Below are 15,027 nucleotides of genomic sequence, written 5' to 3' on the forward strand. Positions count from 1 at the left end.
CGTCTCACTTGCCCTTTTCCCGCACTAAATTCAGCTGACAAAGAGAGAAAGTGTTTTGTAAAATTTTCCAATAACAACCAGAGCGATTTTTTACCACTTTGGTGTGATTAATCGAAGATCCATCATTTTTTAATCGAGAAAGCGAACTTAAATCAATTTTTAGGCTACCTAAACTAGAGAGAGAAGCGGGGGAAGGACTTTCTCGAATTTGGCTACCACCACTAAAAAAACCAACGCATTCCTCCTCTTTCTTCGTCTTCTGTTTCTTTTCCACCTGCTACGTCACCGTCACAGGTGTCTTGCGGCTCAGAAAGTACTGCCCGGAAAGTAGACCGACGGCGCTTCAGTTCGGAAGAAACGTCGGTCGAACGAAGAACGAAGAGAAAATTGCCGGTCTACCGAAAGTGGAACGCGGCTCATTGTGATATGCGGTGGTCGACGACAGCGCCCCCCACGAGGGGTGGTTACTACCGGACTTTTTTGATCGGATTATTCACCCTGTATAGTGTCAACAACGGTAAGTTTCGCAGAATCAAGTCGGTTTGATTGCTCGAAATGCCGTTACGTTTAATTGGTGTTTTCGAAGAAAGTCAAGCGGATCTAGGTCTGGTCGCCACGGGGTCCCCATACCCCTAATCACTCAAACTTACATAAATAATTAGTGCCTTGAGAGGTTTTCAGCAATACTTAGAGGCATCTGATCATTTTACAATGATTCTACAGGCTTTTAGCAAGGTTTAACATTTTTTGAATGGTTTAGAACAGTTGTAGAGACACCAGGCAATTTTTGAGAAGTTTTCAGCAATACTTAGAGGCCTCTGGTCATTCTATACAGGCTTTTGGCAAGGTTTACAATTTTTTGGATGGTTTAGGACAGTTGTAGAGTCACCAGGCATGTTTTGAGAGATTTTCTGTAATACTTAGAGGCCTCTGGCTATTCCCCAATGTCTCTACAACCCTTTGGCAAGGTTTAAAAATGTTTGGATAGTTTAGGAGAGTTGTAGAGACACCAGATAATTTTTGAGAGGTTTTCAGCAATACTTAGAGGCATCTGGTCATTCTACAATGATTCTACAGGCCTTTGGCAAAGTTAATAACAAGCATTTTAGATTATTGAGTACTTTGAGTTTTTCCCGGTACTGTCTTTTTCACTATATTTTCCAATACAAAATCGGGCTTTCTACTGAACTCTCTTGAGTTAAAATTACTACCTTTTCGACTATTTTTGTCCAGTTCTTCCAGTGTATTACCAGAAGTAAAAGTATTGAGTACGTGCATGTGGTTGGTACTGTATAGTTTCCAAAATACAGGGTGTTAAATGATAAAAATTCATTCAGTTTTTAGATTCAAATTTGAGTCTTAAAGTAGTCTTAATAACAACGAAAATCGGTGACACGATAATAAGCTGGGTAAACGCGTTAATGCACAAAATCGATTGTCTTAATCGATAGTTACAACAAAAGCCAGTCCGAGGGACCTAAATCTGTTATACACGAGCACATTCCTATATCAATCTATGTAGATGTTATACAGTTGTTGCGGCCGCACAGGCAAACGACTTGTCAGGTGTAATCATCCTTTCAAGATTGATTAGTACCGCTAACATCAAGAAGAAAACCGAACCGAAACGGTGAATCGAGAGACGAGGCGGAATTAATCGATTTATATTATAATATTATCTGTGCGTGTGTGGAACAGATTTTTGTCTGGCAACAGCGCGTTTTTGATGATTGTCAATGTCAACAGTAATAAGTTTGGTGGGTAACACACACGCAGACTTGTGACCCTCGATTGACAGTCTGTCAAATGTCACATTTTCTCACTTACTCCAAATAAACCAAAATGGCCGTGTTCGGATTGTGTTTGTACTTATAAAACATGATTACGCGAGGGAATTTGTCACGGCCGCGTGCCTTTTCCGTCACTTCCTCTTTGAATAAAATTATCTTTTTACATAGCGACTTTATTGTGCCGCTTGCGCTAGTGACCTACAAAAGCGCCCCCCCAAGTAAATTCCCACACTCTGCACACATTAATATAGGGAAATATGTGAGTTTTTTTTAGGTTAGAATAGGAGGGTTAATCGCGCGAAAACAATGATTTCCTCGGTGAATTGTCGCCCAAATTGCAATCGATTACAAGATGGCGGAAGTTGCACCAAACCGGAACTGGGTAACCGAAATCAATCGGGCGCTGTTCCCTCCAATCCATTTAACATGCCTCAAACCGTTTTATTGGTTGAATGCCTATATAATTATGTCGTGACAAGTTCCCACACTTTAAAAAACCTTCCAAAGGAAACCAAATCCGGTCAAAACGGGGGTTAGTGTGTGTGTTACAGTAGAACCATCAAATTTGACGTTATTTTACCCACCCAACTTACAGACAAAATTGAAATAGTTATTTACCTTCTGAGTGGCCTGATTGTCCAGCTGTCTTGTGTAGTTTTCACTTTGTCCTTAAAGCAGGTCATATACGTAGAGGGGCCATCATACAGTGAATCTAGAAAATGTATTAAATTTTATTGATCAAGCTTTTCAAACTAAAATCCCTGCAGGTCTTGTAGGAACAAGAAATATTACACCTTAAATAAACTGAAACGTAAATCAACCATACTAATCACTTTTTTTTATGGCGCGCCCATAAAACCGATAATGCCCACTTAACAAATTCCTGTCTGACCCTCGTTTAAAAAACAGGTAAATCACGTGCCTGATATGACTAAACAAGAGAAAATTTCCAGGTCCGGCATCGGCGCAAGAAACAGCGAACGGTTGTAAGTTTCCCGGCAGTCCGGCCCATTCCAACGTGGAATTTTCGGACGCGGCCATGGGGCCCGGCTCGGTGGTCACCTACTCGTGCGAAAGGGGCTTCGAACTGTTGGGCCCCAATCGTAGGATATGCGAGAATGGCGTCTGGTTGCCCGAGGGAATTCCTTTTTGCGGTAAGTGAGTTGACTATAAAACAAGAACGTTTTCTCTCTATTTTTGCAACATATATCAAAGATTTTAAGGAGGCCTAACCAAAACGAAAGTGCGCCAATAGTAAAGTGCACTGGGAAATATCGCGAATAAATGAAAACGCGGGCACCCACGGTCAACGACCATTAAAAGGAATGCAGAAGTAACGTTGGCTACCGCTAGAAAGAAATGGCGGAAAGTAGAAGAAAAGGTTCAACAAGAACCACCAAACTAAAAAGAAAAATTGTAAAATTTCTTATTGAACTAATTTGGGTTAGGAAAACGTCTAATCATGATAATTATGAGAATCGGACGCTAATAATGAGGTGATTGTGAAATATGCCCTCCAGATAAGTGGAACGCCATTTTGATCAGGGTTCCAGTTCTCAAGCTCATCCATATTATCTTAAACTAGATTACAAGGTTTTCTTATATTGTTAATCAATTAAATGACCTACAAAAAAATCACAGAATATTAGCTGCAATTAACTGATTTAAATCAAGTAATTGTGCAGTATCTGTTAAGTAGGTAGTTACGTTTTGACAGCTGACAGTGATTTTGTTTCCTCTGTCTTTCACACTCTTTTTCTAAGTTTTCCCACCTTGTCACTTCTACTGCTACTCCCTCTCAATTTATTTCACTCTAGCGTATTTCAGGTTTACTTACTTTTGGAGGTTTTCCTCCTCTCTGTTTCACTCACTCCTTTTTGTGCGTTAATCCTTCCATTTTATTGGTTATCTAAGGTGTTCACAACTCATTCTTCTCTTACGCAGGCCAGCAACCTACAAAATAGTAATTTTTTGTCTCAAAATACATCTAAACAAACGAGACAAACAAAAACAGTCCTAACATTTTCACTGACAGTTACGCCACCGCCCTCTGTACAAGAAAGCCAAGAAGGTGCCTGCCAAAAATGCCAATATGGCCGAAATAGTGGTTGACAGTTTGTATTGTGGAAATTGAGTTTTTCGACGATTAAATTAATTTTTAAGGTTTAAAGTCAAGACTTGGGATTGCTTGCCAAAGTAATTTTTGTTTGCTATTATATATTGTTGTTTATATGTTTATTGTTCTAGTGAAAGTGTGGTTTGTGTTCATTTTATTGTGTTATCACTATTGTTATTGTTCTATAATTTGTTGATGGTTTTTTAACTTAAATTCTATTGCTTCTACAATATGCCGTCCACTTGTTGGTTGCCAAATTGTAAAAGCAATTTGGTGAAAGGCCCAAAAGTGTCAGTCTTTTACTTTTCAAAAGACCCTGCTCGAACCCAACAGTGGTTGACGGCTTTGAACTGGAATGATTTTACTCCAACACAATACTCATTTTGAGAGCAACAAAAGTTTACTCTGAAGAAACAGGACAGCTTTTAGAAGTTCCATTGGCACATTTACATTTTAAAAGAAAGGTCTTGGTAATAATATAAAACCCATTTACCAGTTTGGCTTACCTAGCTTCAAGGATTTCCAAATTTTCTTTGATTGAGCAGTTTTCACATTAGTTTGTTGTACTTTCCAGGACAAAGGGTTCTAACCAAACTTGCTTTGGCTGGACTTTATTGGGTATAAAAAGCCATATCTATACATATCTGGATCAGGAATGAAGCGTTCTTTGATTTTTCACTCACAACTTCTAATCAACTACACGAAAAAATTTAAAAAAACATATTTTCTACTGCATGTGCATGAGTTTGTGTACAAAACGAAAACCGCTAACGCCGCCATTAAAAGTGACATTCTAGGCTTTCTTGTACAGAGGGCCCATATAAATGACACTCCTGACAGGGTTACAAAATCATGACAGATGTGACAGCTGACAGCTAACTCGACCTACGCGACCTTGCGGATCGGAATTTTGACGCGGCTGATTAACAGATCCGCTTGGATGAATCGTTAATTCAAGAATATTGGCCGATGACCGAGATTCACGGGCGCATTCCGTTACGGTCGGCCAACTTTTCGACGACGACGACTCTTTTTTGTTATTGAACACATTACCGTACACGGGGACGTCGGTAATATTTGAAGAAGTGAAATCTTCCTCTTTGTCATTGTGATTCGAGGCCGGATGAGTCAGTCGCCATTTTGAAAACGTTTACACCAAACATGAAAAAGTGAAACCGTAACTCAATTAATCAAAGTGCGAAAAATAAATGTAAACGAGGCGAATGAATATTTGTAGCGGTATTAGGAGGGGGAGGGGGTAAAAGTGATTAATAACATTACGCCGGTTGAGAAAGTTTCTAATAGATTGACGTATATAGAAAGTGATCTGATTTTGATTATACACACGCCGGCTAATTGGTTCGTCATGCGAAATATTATGATTATTAGGTTTATTTCGAGCCAGTGTTGCCAATACCACACTAGCTGAATGTAAACAAAGCCACAAGTAGGTCAAGTGATGATCAACCTAACCTAACTTAACAGGACTGACACTGACGGTTTGCTGAACATCAAAATGGCTGCCCTCCCGAGTATTAAAAGTTTTTTACTGTCTTTTAAACAAAATATTGAAGTGAAAGTAACCGGTCATTTTGTTGTTTGATTATAATGCGTTCATGTAAATGAATTATTAAGCGCCATCTGGTGTGCTAAACCTAGACTATTTTCACTACATGGTTTCTGCATTCCTTGTAAACGGGGAGAGTGAAACACACGGAAAAAAAGTGACGGAAATGCGCCAAAAACACACAACGAGACGAGAAACCGGCTCACATCCTCGACCCAGTGCCGCTTAACTTTTCAACCTTGGCCTTGCCCCGATGTGGTAGGTACCTGTCCGACCACGAATTTCAATTAAACGAGTCGCGCTCAACTAGCCAAGTTGGGTTCGTAGACACGACCAGACGTTTCACTTGCGTGCATGTGGGTCGTGTCAAACATTTTACTCTTCTATGGTTTACAGTTTGAACCACCCTGTATATGCAATTTGTTTTGAAACTAAACTGAGCATTTATCAAAATTGTAGTGTTAAACGTGGCAGCCGGTAAAGCCCCGATGCAAGTGTCCACCGACTCGGGTGGGATACCTCAAAAAGCAATAGATGGCAGCACCAGCGCCTTTTTTAGCGCTGACACCTGTACTCTCACCAAGCCCGAAAAGATGCCTTGGTGGTACGTGAACCTTCTCGAACCTTACATGGTGCAACTGGTCCGTCTGGATTTTGGAAAACCTTGTTGCGGTAAAATTCCCCATCTCGCCGTTCTAATCCGTTTTTAACTCCTCCCCTATCCAACAGGACCCAATAAGGCCACCATAGTAGTGAGGGTGGGAAACAACCGACCCGATTTAGGAACCAATCCCATTTGTAATATCTTCAGTGGATTTTTGGAAGAGGGACAACCCCTATTCCTGCCCTGCAACCCCCCCATGCCTGGGGCGTTTGTTAGTGTACACCTGGAGGTTCCCACCACCAATCAGCTGTCAATTTGCGAAGCTTTCGTGTACACCGATCAGGCTCTGCCTATCGAGAGGTGTCCCCAATTTAGGGACCAACCTCCTGGCAGTACCGCCACCTATAACGGAAAATGCTATGTGTTCTACAATAGAAGCCCTAATACGTTCAGGGAGGCGCTGCAGTTTTGCAGAAGTCGCGGTGGTACTTTGGTGGATGAGAGTAATCCTGCTCTTCAAGGTAGTGGTAGACGTAATTTGACAAATTTAACCTGAAAGTGATGGTTTTGTAGGATTCATAAGTTGGGAATTATGGAGGAGACATCGTAGTGATTCACAAGGACAGTATTGGATGGGGTCTATCAGGGACCAACAACTCGGTAAATGAAACGTGCAATCACTCAATTTCAGTTGGAAAAAATGTAATTTTTAGGGAGTTGGAAGTGGTTAAATGGAGACGAAGTCACAGTGTCGTTCTGGAATTTACCGGTAGGAAGTGGCAACTGCGCCAGGTATGATGGTACTAAAGGGTGGTTGTGGTCCGACACCGACTGCACCATGAAACTCAACTACATCTGTCAACACCGTAAGTCACTCTGCTTACGCAAAACAATTGAAACTTAATTGGGTGGGGGATTGCAGAACCTAAAGCGTGCGGCCGCCCAGAACAACCGCCCAATTCCACCATGTTGGCACCCGATTTCAATGTAGGATCGGTAGTGGAGTACAGTTGTGATGAAGGTCATTTACTAGTAGGGCCTACTATGAGAACCTGCCTTGAAACTGGATTTTACAATGAATTTCCCCCGGTTTGTAAACGTAAGTTTTTAATAGTATATCATAAACCTAGGGACTAAAGTGGTTCTTTTAATCCCGCGGCGAAAGATTTGTACAATTCACTAAGGGATTAAAAGACACTTTAGTCACGAGGTTTATATACTATTTTATGCACTTTAGAATGCGAGAAACTAAAAATAAAAAAAATTACAAAACTAACAGTAGTTACAACGGTACTCTCGTATTACTGATTGTTGTTGGCATGGTGGATTCACTTAAAATTTATTGTGCCCTGGAAGTGTTGCTATTGTTGTTATCAAATGGTGAGTCCAGAAAAATCGTATTTTTTGAAAATGAACATTGAAGAGGCCGTTCAAGAGGCCTTCTTCCAGAAAAATCTCGCGAGGCTTACAAAAAACAGTTTCTTGTTTACCAAAAATGGTGCGTTGAACAGAATGCAGAAAATTTTACGGATGAAAAGGTGCTCCTGGCTTACTTCCTGCAGAAGTCTAAGAAGCTCAAGGCATCTTCTCTATGGAGCCAATATTCCATGATCAAAGCCACGTTAAGATCTGAAGCAAACGTCGACATCAGCAAATACAGTAAACTCCAGGCATTTCTAAAGAGACAGAATGACCATTATAAGCCGAAGAAGTCCGAGACATTGGATTTCGACCATATAAGAGATGCGGGATTAAAAGTGTCTTTTTTAATCCCTAAAATGCATAAAAACTTTTCTGAAGGTTTAAAACTTTAAAAATGGTATTTCCGCAGGAATTCAGTGTGGTTACCCAGCGGACATTCCCAATGGAGAATACACCCTGGTGAACGACTCGGTAGGGTATCTCAGTAGGGTGATTTACCGCTGTTTTGAAGGATATGAAATGATTGGAAGGGCCCAATTGGCTTGCGACATTGACGAACGTTGGAACGGACCCCCACCTAGATGTGATCGTAAGTCTCTACTGTCCATCCTTTTTCCACTTTTAAAATCTTAATGCACAGCGGTGGAGTGTGAACGACCTGATCCAATCCCTAATGGGGTGGTGGAGATCCCTAATAACGAAACTTTCTATTCTGTGGAGGTGACGTATCGATGTAATCCAGGTTTTAGCTTGAAAGGACCTTCCAAAGTCACGTGCATGGCCAATGGCCAATATGACGCTCTTCCTCCTAGTTGTGAAGGTTTTGCCTCCATTACAGTGTTAACAACTTTCCGACTAAACTGTTTATCCACTGATAGAAGATCCATCAGTAGGTTCTACTGCACCAACCCAACCACCCACCGTGGCGTCCTCAACAACCACCACAACCAGTAGAACCAGACAGCGCGTCACCAGACCACCCCCCACCACCATCAAGGCAAACAGTGACCCAGTCACTAAAATTACTCCAAGAACACGGAAACCTGTTGGAAGTAAAACGGCCTCCACCACCATCACCACCTCCAACAAACCATCCATTATTATTGCGGGACATCCTCAAGACAACGAAATTTCAGGTAAATTTTCCAGACTTTCTAAACTTTCAAAAGTTTAAACTGCGTTTTTAAGGTTACGTGACTGTTTTTGACAGGTGTCAACTGGCTTTTACAGTGATGCAAGCTCGAAATTGTATTATAAACGTCACGTAACGTGTATTTGACAATTTCAGCTTTTACAACAGTCTACATTTAATTTACCAAATGATCAACATTTAAATTACATTTTAGAGTCACGTGTGACTGTTTTTGATAGTCAGTTGGCTTTGCCAGTGTTGCAAACTCTAAAAATGACATAATCAAGGTCACGTGATGTGTCTCTTGCAATTTCAGCTTTTACAACTGTCTAAATGTAATTTACCAAATTTTCAACCTAAAAACTACATTTTTAAGGTCACGTGACTGTTTTTTGACACATGTCAACTTACATTTACAGTGTTGCAAGCTCTAAAATTGCATAATCAAAATCACGTGATGAGTCTCTTGTCATTTCAACTTTTGCAACTGTCTAAATGTAATTTACCAAATTTTCAACCTAAAAACTACATTTTTAAGGTCACGTGACTGTTTTTTGACAGATATCAATTGGCTTTTACAGCGTTGCAAGCTCAAAAATGTATTATTAACGTCACGTGATGCGTATCTTGCAATTTCAGCTTTTGCAACTGTCTAAATGTAATTTACCAAATTTTCCCGGTATAAACTACATTTTTAAAGTCACGTGACTGTTTTTGACAGGTGTCAACTGGCTTTTACAGTGATGCAAGCTCGAAATTGTATTATAAACGTCACGTAACGTGTATTTGACAATTTCAGCTTTTACAACAGTCTACATTTAATTTACCAAAGGATCAACATTTAAATTACATTTTAGAGTCACGTGTGACTGTTTTTGATAGTCAGTTGGCTTTGCCAGTGTTGCAAACTCTAAAATGACATAATCAAGGTCACGTGATGTGTCTCTTGCAATTTCAGCTTTTACAACTGTCTAAATGTAATTTACCAAATTTTCAACCTAAAAACTACATTTTTAAGGTCACGTGACTGTTTTTTTGACACATGTCAACTTACATTTACAGTGTTGCAAGCTCAAAAATGTATTATTAACGTCACGTGATGTGTATTTTACAATTTCAGCTCTTGCAACTGTCTAAATGTAATTTACCAAATTTTCAACCTAAAAACTACATTTTTAAGGTCACGTGACTGTTTTTGACAGGTGTCAACTGGCTTTTACAGGGTTGCAAGCTCAAAAATGTATTATTAACGTCACGTGATGTGTATTTTGCAATTTCAGCTTTGACAACTGTCTAAATGTAATTTATCAAATTTTCAACGTATAAACTACATTTTTAAGGTCACGTGACGGTTTTTGACAGTAGTCAACTTACATTTACAGTGTTGCAAGCTCTAAAATTGCATAATCAAAATCACGTGATGAGTCTCTTGTCATTTCAACTTTTGCAACTGTCTAAATGTAATTTACCAAATTTTCAACCTAAAAACTACATTTTTAAGGTCACGTGACTGTTTTTTGACAGATGTCAATTGGCTTTTACAGCGTTGCAAGCTCAAAAATGTATTATTAACGTCACGTGATGTCTATCTTGCAATTTCAGCTTTTGCAACTGTCTAAATGTAATTTACCAAATTTTCCCGGTATAAACTACATTTTTAAAGTCACGTGACTGTTTTTGACAGGTGTCAACTGGCTTTTACAGTGATGCAAGCTCGAAATTGTATTATAAACGTCACGTAACGTGTATTTAACAATTTCAGCTTTTATAACAGTCTACATTTAATTTACCAAATGATCAACATTTAAATTACATTTTAGAGTCACGTGTGACTGTTTTTGATAGTCAGTTGGCTTTGCCAGTGTTGCAAATGATGTGTCTCTTGCAATTTCAGCTTTTACAACTGTCTAAATGTAATTTACCAAAGTTTTTTAATTTCCTGAGGCAACTTAAATAATTTAAAGACATTTGGATGTATTTCAAGGCAGTTTGAGGCATTTTAGGCAGGTTTAAGGCATTATCACTATGAGGCATTTCGAGCAATAATGACAGAATATAATTTATTGCTTTCTAATTGAACTGCGTAGGTTCTTCCAACAATATCAGACATGGTGAAGGCCCCAACGTGAACGTTCCCCTGTCAGTGGACGCAGACCGCAGAGAACCATTTGGAGCCAGGTTAAACGTGGGCGCCATTATTGCGTTGGGTGCATTCGGTGCCTTCATCTTCCTAGCGGCCATTGTCACCACCGTGGTGATCCTAGTGCGGAGGTAAGACAAGCCCAGTGACCAAACAACCACATTTTCATTTGTCGTGTGCGCGCGTGCAGTGCGGGTGCATCGAGACGTTCCTCTCATCGTCTCCCCTCCCCCAATGCGATGCCCTCCAGATGGTACACCCTGCTGGCTCTCCCGTTCCCCGATCAGCAGATCGGGAGGAGAGAGTTCAGTCGCAGTTACCGGTCGCATCGGGCCGGTTATTTCAGCAATCCGATGTGACCCGAGTGCCATTTTTATTCCACGTAAGCGTGCACGCTTTTCCTCCAACCGAGTTTGACCACCATGACAACCTCTCACGACAATTGTCAATGAAAAAAGTTGGGTGAGGAGTTGTCAAATGTCAACAAAACAAACATCTACACGCCAAACGAAAAAGGGCTCTACAGTAGCAGACATACGGTGCAAATCTGCATGGGGTGGAAACTTTCTATAACCCGTACTCTTTTGTGTGTTTCGACACCCGCACTGCATGTTCTAACTTGTAAGTCGCTTCATACATCCAGCACCAGCACTCAACTAGCCCCCCCTTTCTTAAAGGGGCGAAAAACTGATGTTTTTATTTGAAATAACGGTGTTTGACCCATGTAACGTAATCCGTGCGACTAAATTTGCAGGAATCAAAGTGCCAAACATTATCGACATCGAGCCTCTCCCGATTGCAACACGGTGGCCTCCTTCGACTCCTCCAGTTCGGAATCGCGCAACGGCGGCCTGAATCGGTACTACAGACAGGCGTGGCAAAATCTGCACGAATCAACTGGTCCGAAATCGTCCAATCATTCGCCGCTACGTCGCAAAGAAACAATGGACGAACCGTACCGTAAAGAGGGCACTGAACGGACACGTGACACCTCCGAAATGGTGGTGAGCGATGGCGCTAGGGGTGGGGCCGAGAAGAAACGTCACCATCACCACCATCACCATCACAAAGAGTGGAATCGACCGCCCAAAAGGTACTGACAACCGTGCATGGTCATCACAGTGCAGTTTGAGGGCTGATTTATTTTTTTTTTGTGTCGCGTTACCTTTTTGTAGTTTTAAAGTGGACCGGACTTTTTTTTTTCTTTCTGTCACTTTTGGAGGTGTTAAGTTGTATATACGTATAAGCGCACTGACAGCAATAATCTGCACTTTTTTTTGTATTAACGGGACTTTGTGGTGTATGTGTGTGTGCGTTTTAAGCAGACGGTGCACTATCGGGACGAAACTGTTTTAAGGGACGTTCTAGTGCCATTTAAACGCGGGCGACATACTTTTGTTTCGTACGCAAGCGTGCACTGGACTTTTACTTTTGTATTATGTATATTTAGAATGTGTACCTTTGTAAATGTTTTAAGCAAAGAATCAAATAGAGTTTATTTATTTTTACCTGTAAAGCTGTTTTTATTGGCCACTGGCTACTTTTAGCTAAGCTCCATCTGCTTTAACTCAGTTCATTTAGCCTTCACAATATACTTCAATCTAATAAAATTTCTATTAAACTCACCATTCTATTAAAGTTAGCAAATACCTTACCTTTTTAGTTGTACTCCAGTATTAAGCATTACATCACGCTGTTTAGCCCTTGAAACCTTCCTGGTTTAGTCATTAAATAATGCTGAACTGAAAAATAAACTTAGTTTAAAGACTTGGGGTTAAAAGAGTGTCAAAGTGAGTTCAAGTAGTTTAGGTTAGGTGGTTTTACCTGTTAAAGACAGGTTAACAGCTCAAAGGGGGCTCTTAATGAGAACAAATAAAAGAACGTTAATTATTCTCACTGGCACCATCTGTATACACCACTGCATACCCATCAACCATTCTGATGCCTTTTGGGAACCTGTTCAGGACTGTCTGGGGTGGGTTTTCTCCTTTCTGGCAGGTCAGATTTGCAGTCTTGATGATTGCGTCAGTTCTCGAATCTGCTGGTGCAAATCCTGGATTTGTCTACTTTTCAAATATGGCAAATAGGAATCTATTGTTGTGGCAGTACTTACATGACCATTGTGACAGGCTGGGACTTTTTAACAACTCTGAACCCGCTTTGCGGTACCTGATACAATTTCCACCCCATTCTTTTAGGTAACATTATCAAAGTTATATTAAAAATAATACTTTTTCAATGTATTATTTACCATTCACTATTCACACAACAAAACAACTCAGGATTAAGGATTAAGGTTAAGGATCAAAATATTCAAAATTGACATTTGACATATAAATAAATATGAAGTAGGACACATTTAGTTTTCTCACTCTTTTTCTGCATACGCAATGTAAAAAAGAGAGACAGATAATCACAATGTCAACAATTGTCATATGAGAAAGTAGGGTTAAGTTTAGGTATACCAAACTAAAACCAAACAAAAAGTAAAAATTATTTTGTTTGTTTTTTTTTGTGCAAATTTCTAACTGTTCTTGAATGTTCCTAATGTACGTTTTTTTAAACTAACGTCTCACCAGCATTGCAAAGTATTCGTAGTTTAAATCACATACTATCGGTCGAAATGGAGCAGAACAACCTAAACAATGGAATGACCCAAGGAAATGGCATCTCTCATTCTCCAGAGCCCATGGATCTGGACAACTGCACCCAGTAAGCCTAGTGCTTTCTTGAACTTTTGCTTTGTTCATCCTATAAGTTAATTTATAGGGCCCCCACCAACCAACCTACAGAGGACAATGAGTCCATAACTTCAGAGTTTGAACCTAATGACAGACAGGAACACTTTGAGCTGTGGAGCTCTGATGTGACTAGTCCAGATGAGGATGTCGTGGTAATTATCCACATTTTCTGGATCTACCATTTTCCTGATTTGTAACTGATAGGAAGCGTCGGTCAAGTCAAAACACCATCACCAGTGGAGCGAGACAGTCCTGAAGGAGAACATCCAAAATATAGAGTTTACCGGTGAGTCAGGAATCATAGGATTGGATCCAAACAGGAAATACACAGCTTTGGAGTGTTTCAAGTTGTTTGTGGACGATGATTTAATCAAGTTAATGGTAACTGAAACTAACAGGTGAGTTTTCTTGACTTAGTTTGTTTTTTGCTTCTATGGGGGCATAAAAATGTAGGAATGCACGTGCCAAATTTGTACGCTACGGCTATCATGAAGAGTTCTTGTCTGGATGGTTGGATGTGGATTTCAAGGAAATGACCCAGTTTCTTGGTTTGATCATTTTCATGGCCTTTAAACGTTTACCAGGTAATGGGAATCTGTTTCTGATATTCTTCTGTAGTCCTACTTGACTTATTAAGAGTCTGAGCTCACTTATTAAGCTTCTTGATGTATATATTTTAGTTAGGAGCTTTTTTATTTTTCTAATTCATAAATGCAAATTTTTTGGTTCTAACCAGAAACTATGTCCTATTGGAGCACTGAGAGGATCTATTTCAACACAGTTGCATGCCGAGTGTTCACACAAACAAGATTCCACCGTATTTTAGCCTTCTGGCATTTCGGTACTGATGGTACTGACAGTGTTTACGCTAAAGTAAACCCAGTCATCAATCACCTGAATAACAATTTTAGGTAAGAATTTTTGATGACTGATTTGAGTGGTTATTTACCCCTTTGTATAGAAAGTATAAGGTACCCGGAAGTATCCTCTACATTGGAAGGAGTACCGTTCATTTAAGAAACAAATACATTTTTGAGGCGCAACCGGTTAATACAGCTAAAAAAGGCTCGAAAATTTTGAAAGTTATGGATCAGGATGTTTATACCTACAAACTGAAAATCCTGTCGCCCAGTACCGGGCGGAATTGGGCGCAACGCAACAGCGACATTCTGGAACTGCTCGATGGATTCCTGGATCAGGGCCGACTGTTTAACTTCCATAACTTGTGGGTGTCGGTGGATTTGTTTGAACAGCTGCTAAAACGCAATTGTCATTCGATTGGAATGATTAAAAGGCACTCTAGGGGCACGCCCAAGGAATTAGAAACCAAGAAAATTCAAGACGGCGAATTAATCGGTTTTCAAGACCCCAACGGGGTCACTGTGATCAAATGGCAGTTACTTGGTAAGTATACAGGTGTGGTAAATCCAAAACCGACCATAGGAAAACCCGCGTAACGGACAGAGAAACGTAGGTAATTGCATGCGCGGGACTAAGACAGAACACGAAAAAAAT

At 40.2% G+C, this 15,027-nt stretch overlaps 1 protein-coding gene and 1 long non-coding RNA gene across 3 annotated transcripts; one reads left to right on the plus strand and one right to left on the minus strand.

Moving 5' to 3' along the window:
* The first annotated feature begins 382 nt into the window (after positions 1–382).
* On the plus strand, positions 383–12,279 carry LOC145731655 (uncharacterized). 2 transcript variants are annotated; one of them, XM_081983543.1, is made up of 12 exons: positions 383–517; positions 2,744–2,944; positions 5,933–6,145; positions 6,203–6,598; positions 6,651–6,737; positions 6,791–6,943; positions 7,000–7,176; positions 7,909–8,088; positions 8,140–8,319; positions 8,378–8,635; positions 10,719–10,902; positions 11,526–12,279. In XM_081983543.1, the coding sequence occupies exons 1-12, from the start codon at positions 427–429 to the stop codon at positions 11,869–11,871; spliced, it is 2,466 nt and encodes an 821-aa protein (XP_081839669.1). In that variant the 5' UTR covers positions 383–426; the 3' UTR covers positions 11,872–12,279. The 2 variants fall into 2 exon arrangements, with proteins under 2 accessions (XP_081839669.1, XP_081839670.1); XM_081983544.1 differs by lacking the exons at positions 383–517; positions 2,744–2,944 and adding an exon at positions 5,173–5,731.
* Positions 2,517–13,230, minus strand: LOC145731669 (uncharacterized). The gene is made up of 6 exons (XR_014178849.1): positions 12,885–13,230; positions 12,596–12,834; positions 12,427–12,513; positions 12,281–12,372; positions 3,628–3,743; positions 2,517–2,957 (listed from the first exon to the last, which is right to left on the minus strand). It is a non-coding gene; the product is annotated as an uncharacterized LOC145731669 (long non-coding RNA).
* Between the last annotated feature and the right edge of the window lie 1,797 nt (positions 13,231–15,027).

Source organism: Ips typographus, linkage group LG7, assembly GCF_016097725.1.
Source record: "Ips typographus isolate SLU linkage group LG7, UJ_Ityp_2.0, whole genome shotgun sequence".
NCBI classification, from domain to species: Eukaryota; Metazoa; Arthropoda; class Insecta; order Coleoptera; family Curculionidae; genus Ips; species Ips typographus.

Bases quoted from the DNA above. Each gene is read 5' to 3' on its own strand.
- LOC145731655 (XM_081983543.1), top strand. From the start codon at position 427: ATGCGGTGGTCGACGACAGCGCCCCCCACGAGGGGTGGTTACTACCGG. The intron at 6,146-6,202 runs GTAAAATTCCCC...CCTATCCAACAG, and splicing joins TTTTGGAAAACCTTGTTGCG to GACCCAATAAGGCCACCATA. The intron at 8,320-8,377 runs GTTTTGCCTCCA...ATCCACTGATAG, and splicing joins TCTTCCTCCTAGTTGTGAAG to AAGATCCATCAGTAGGTTCT.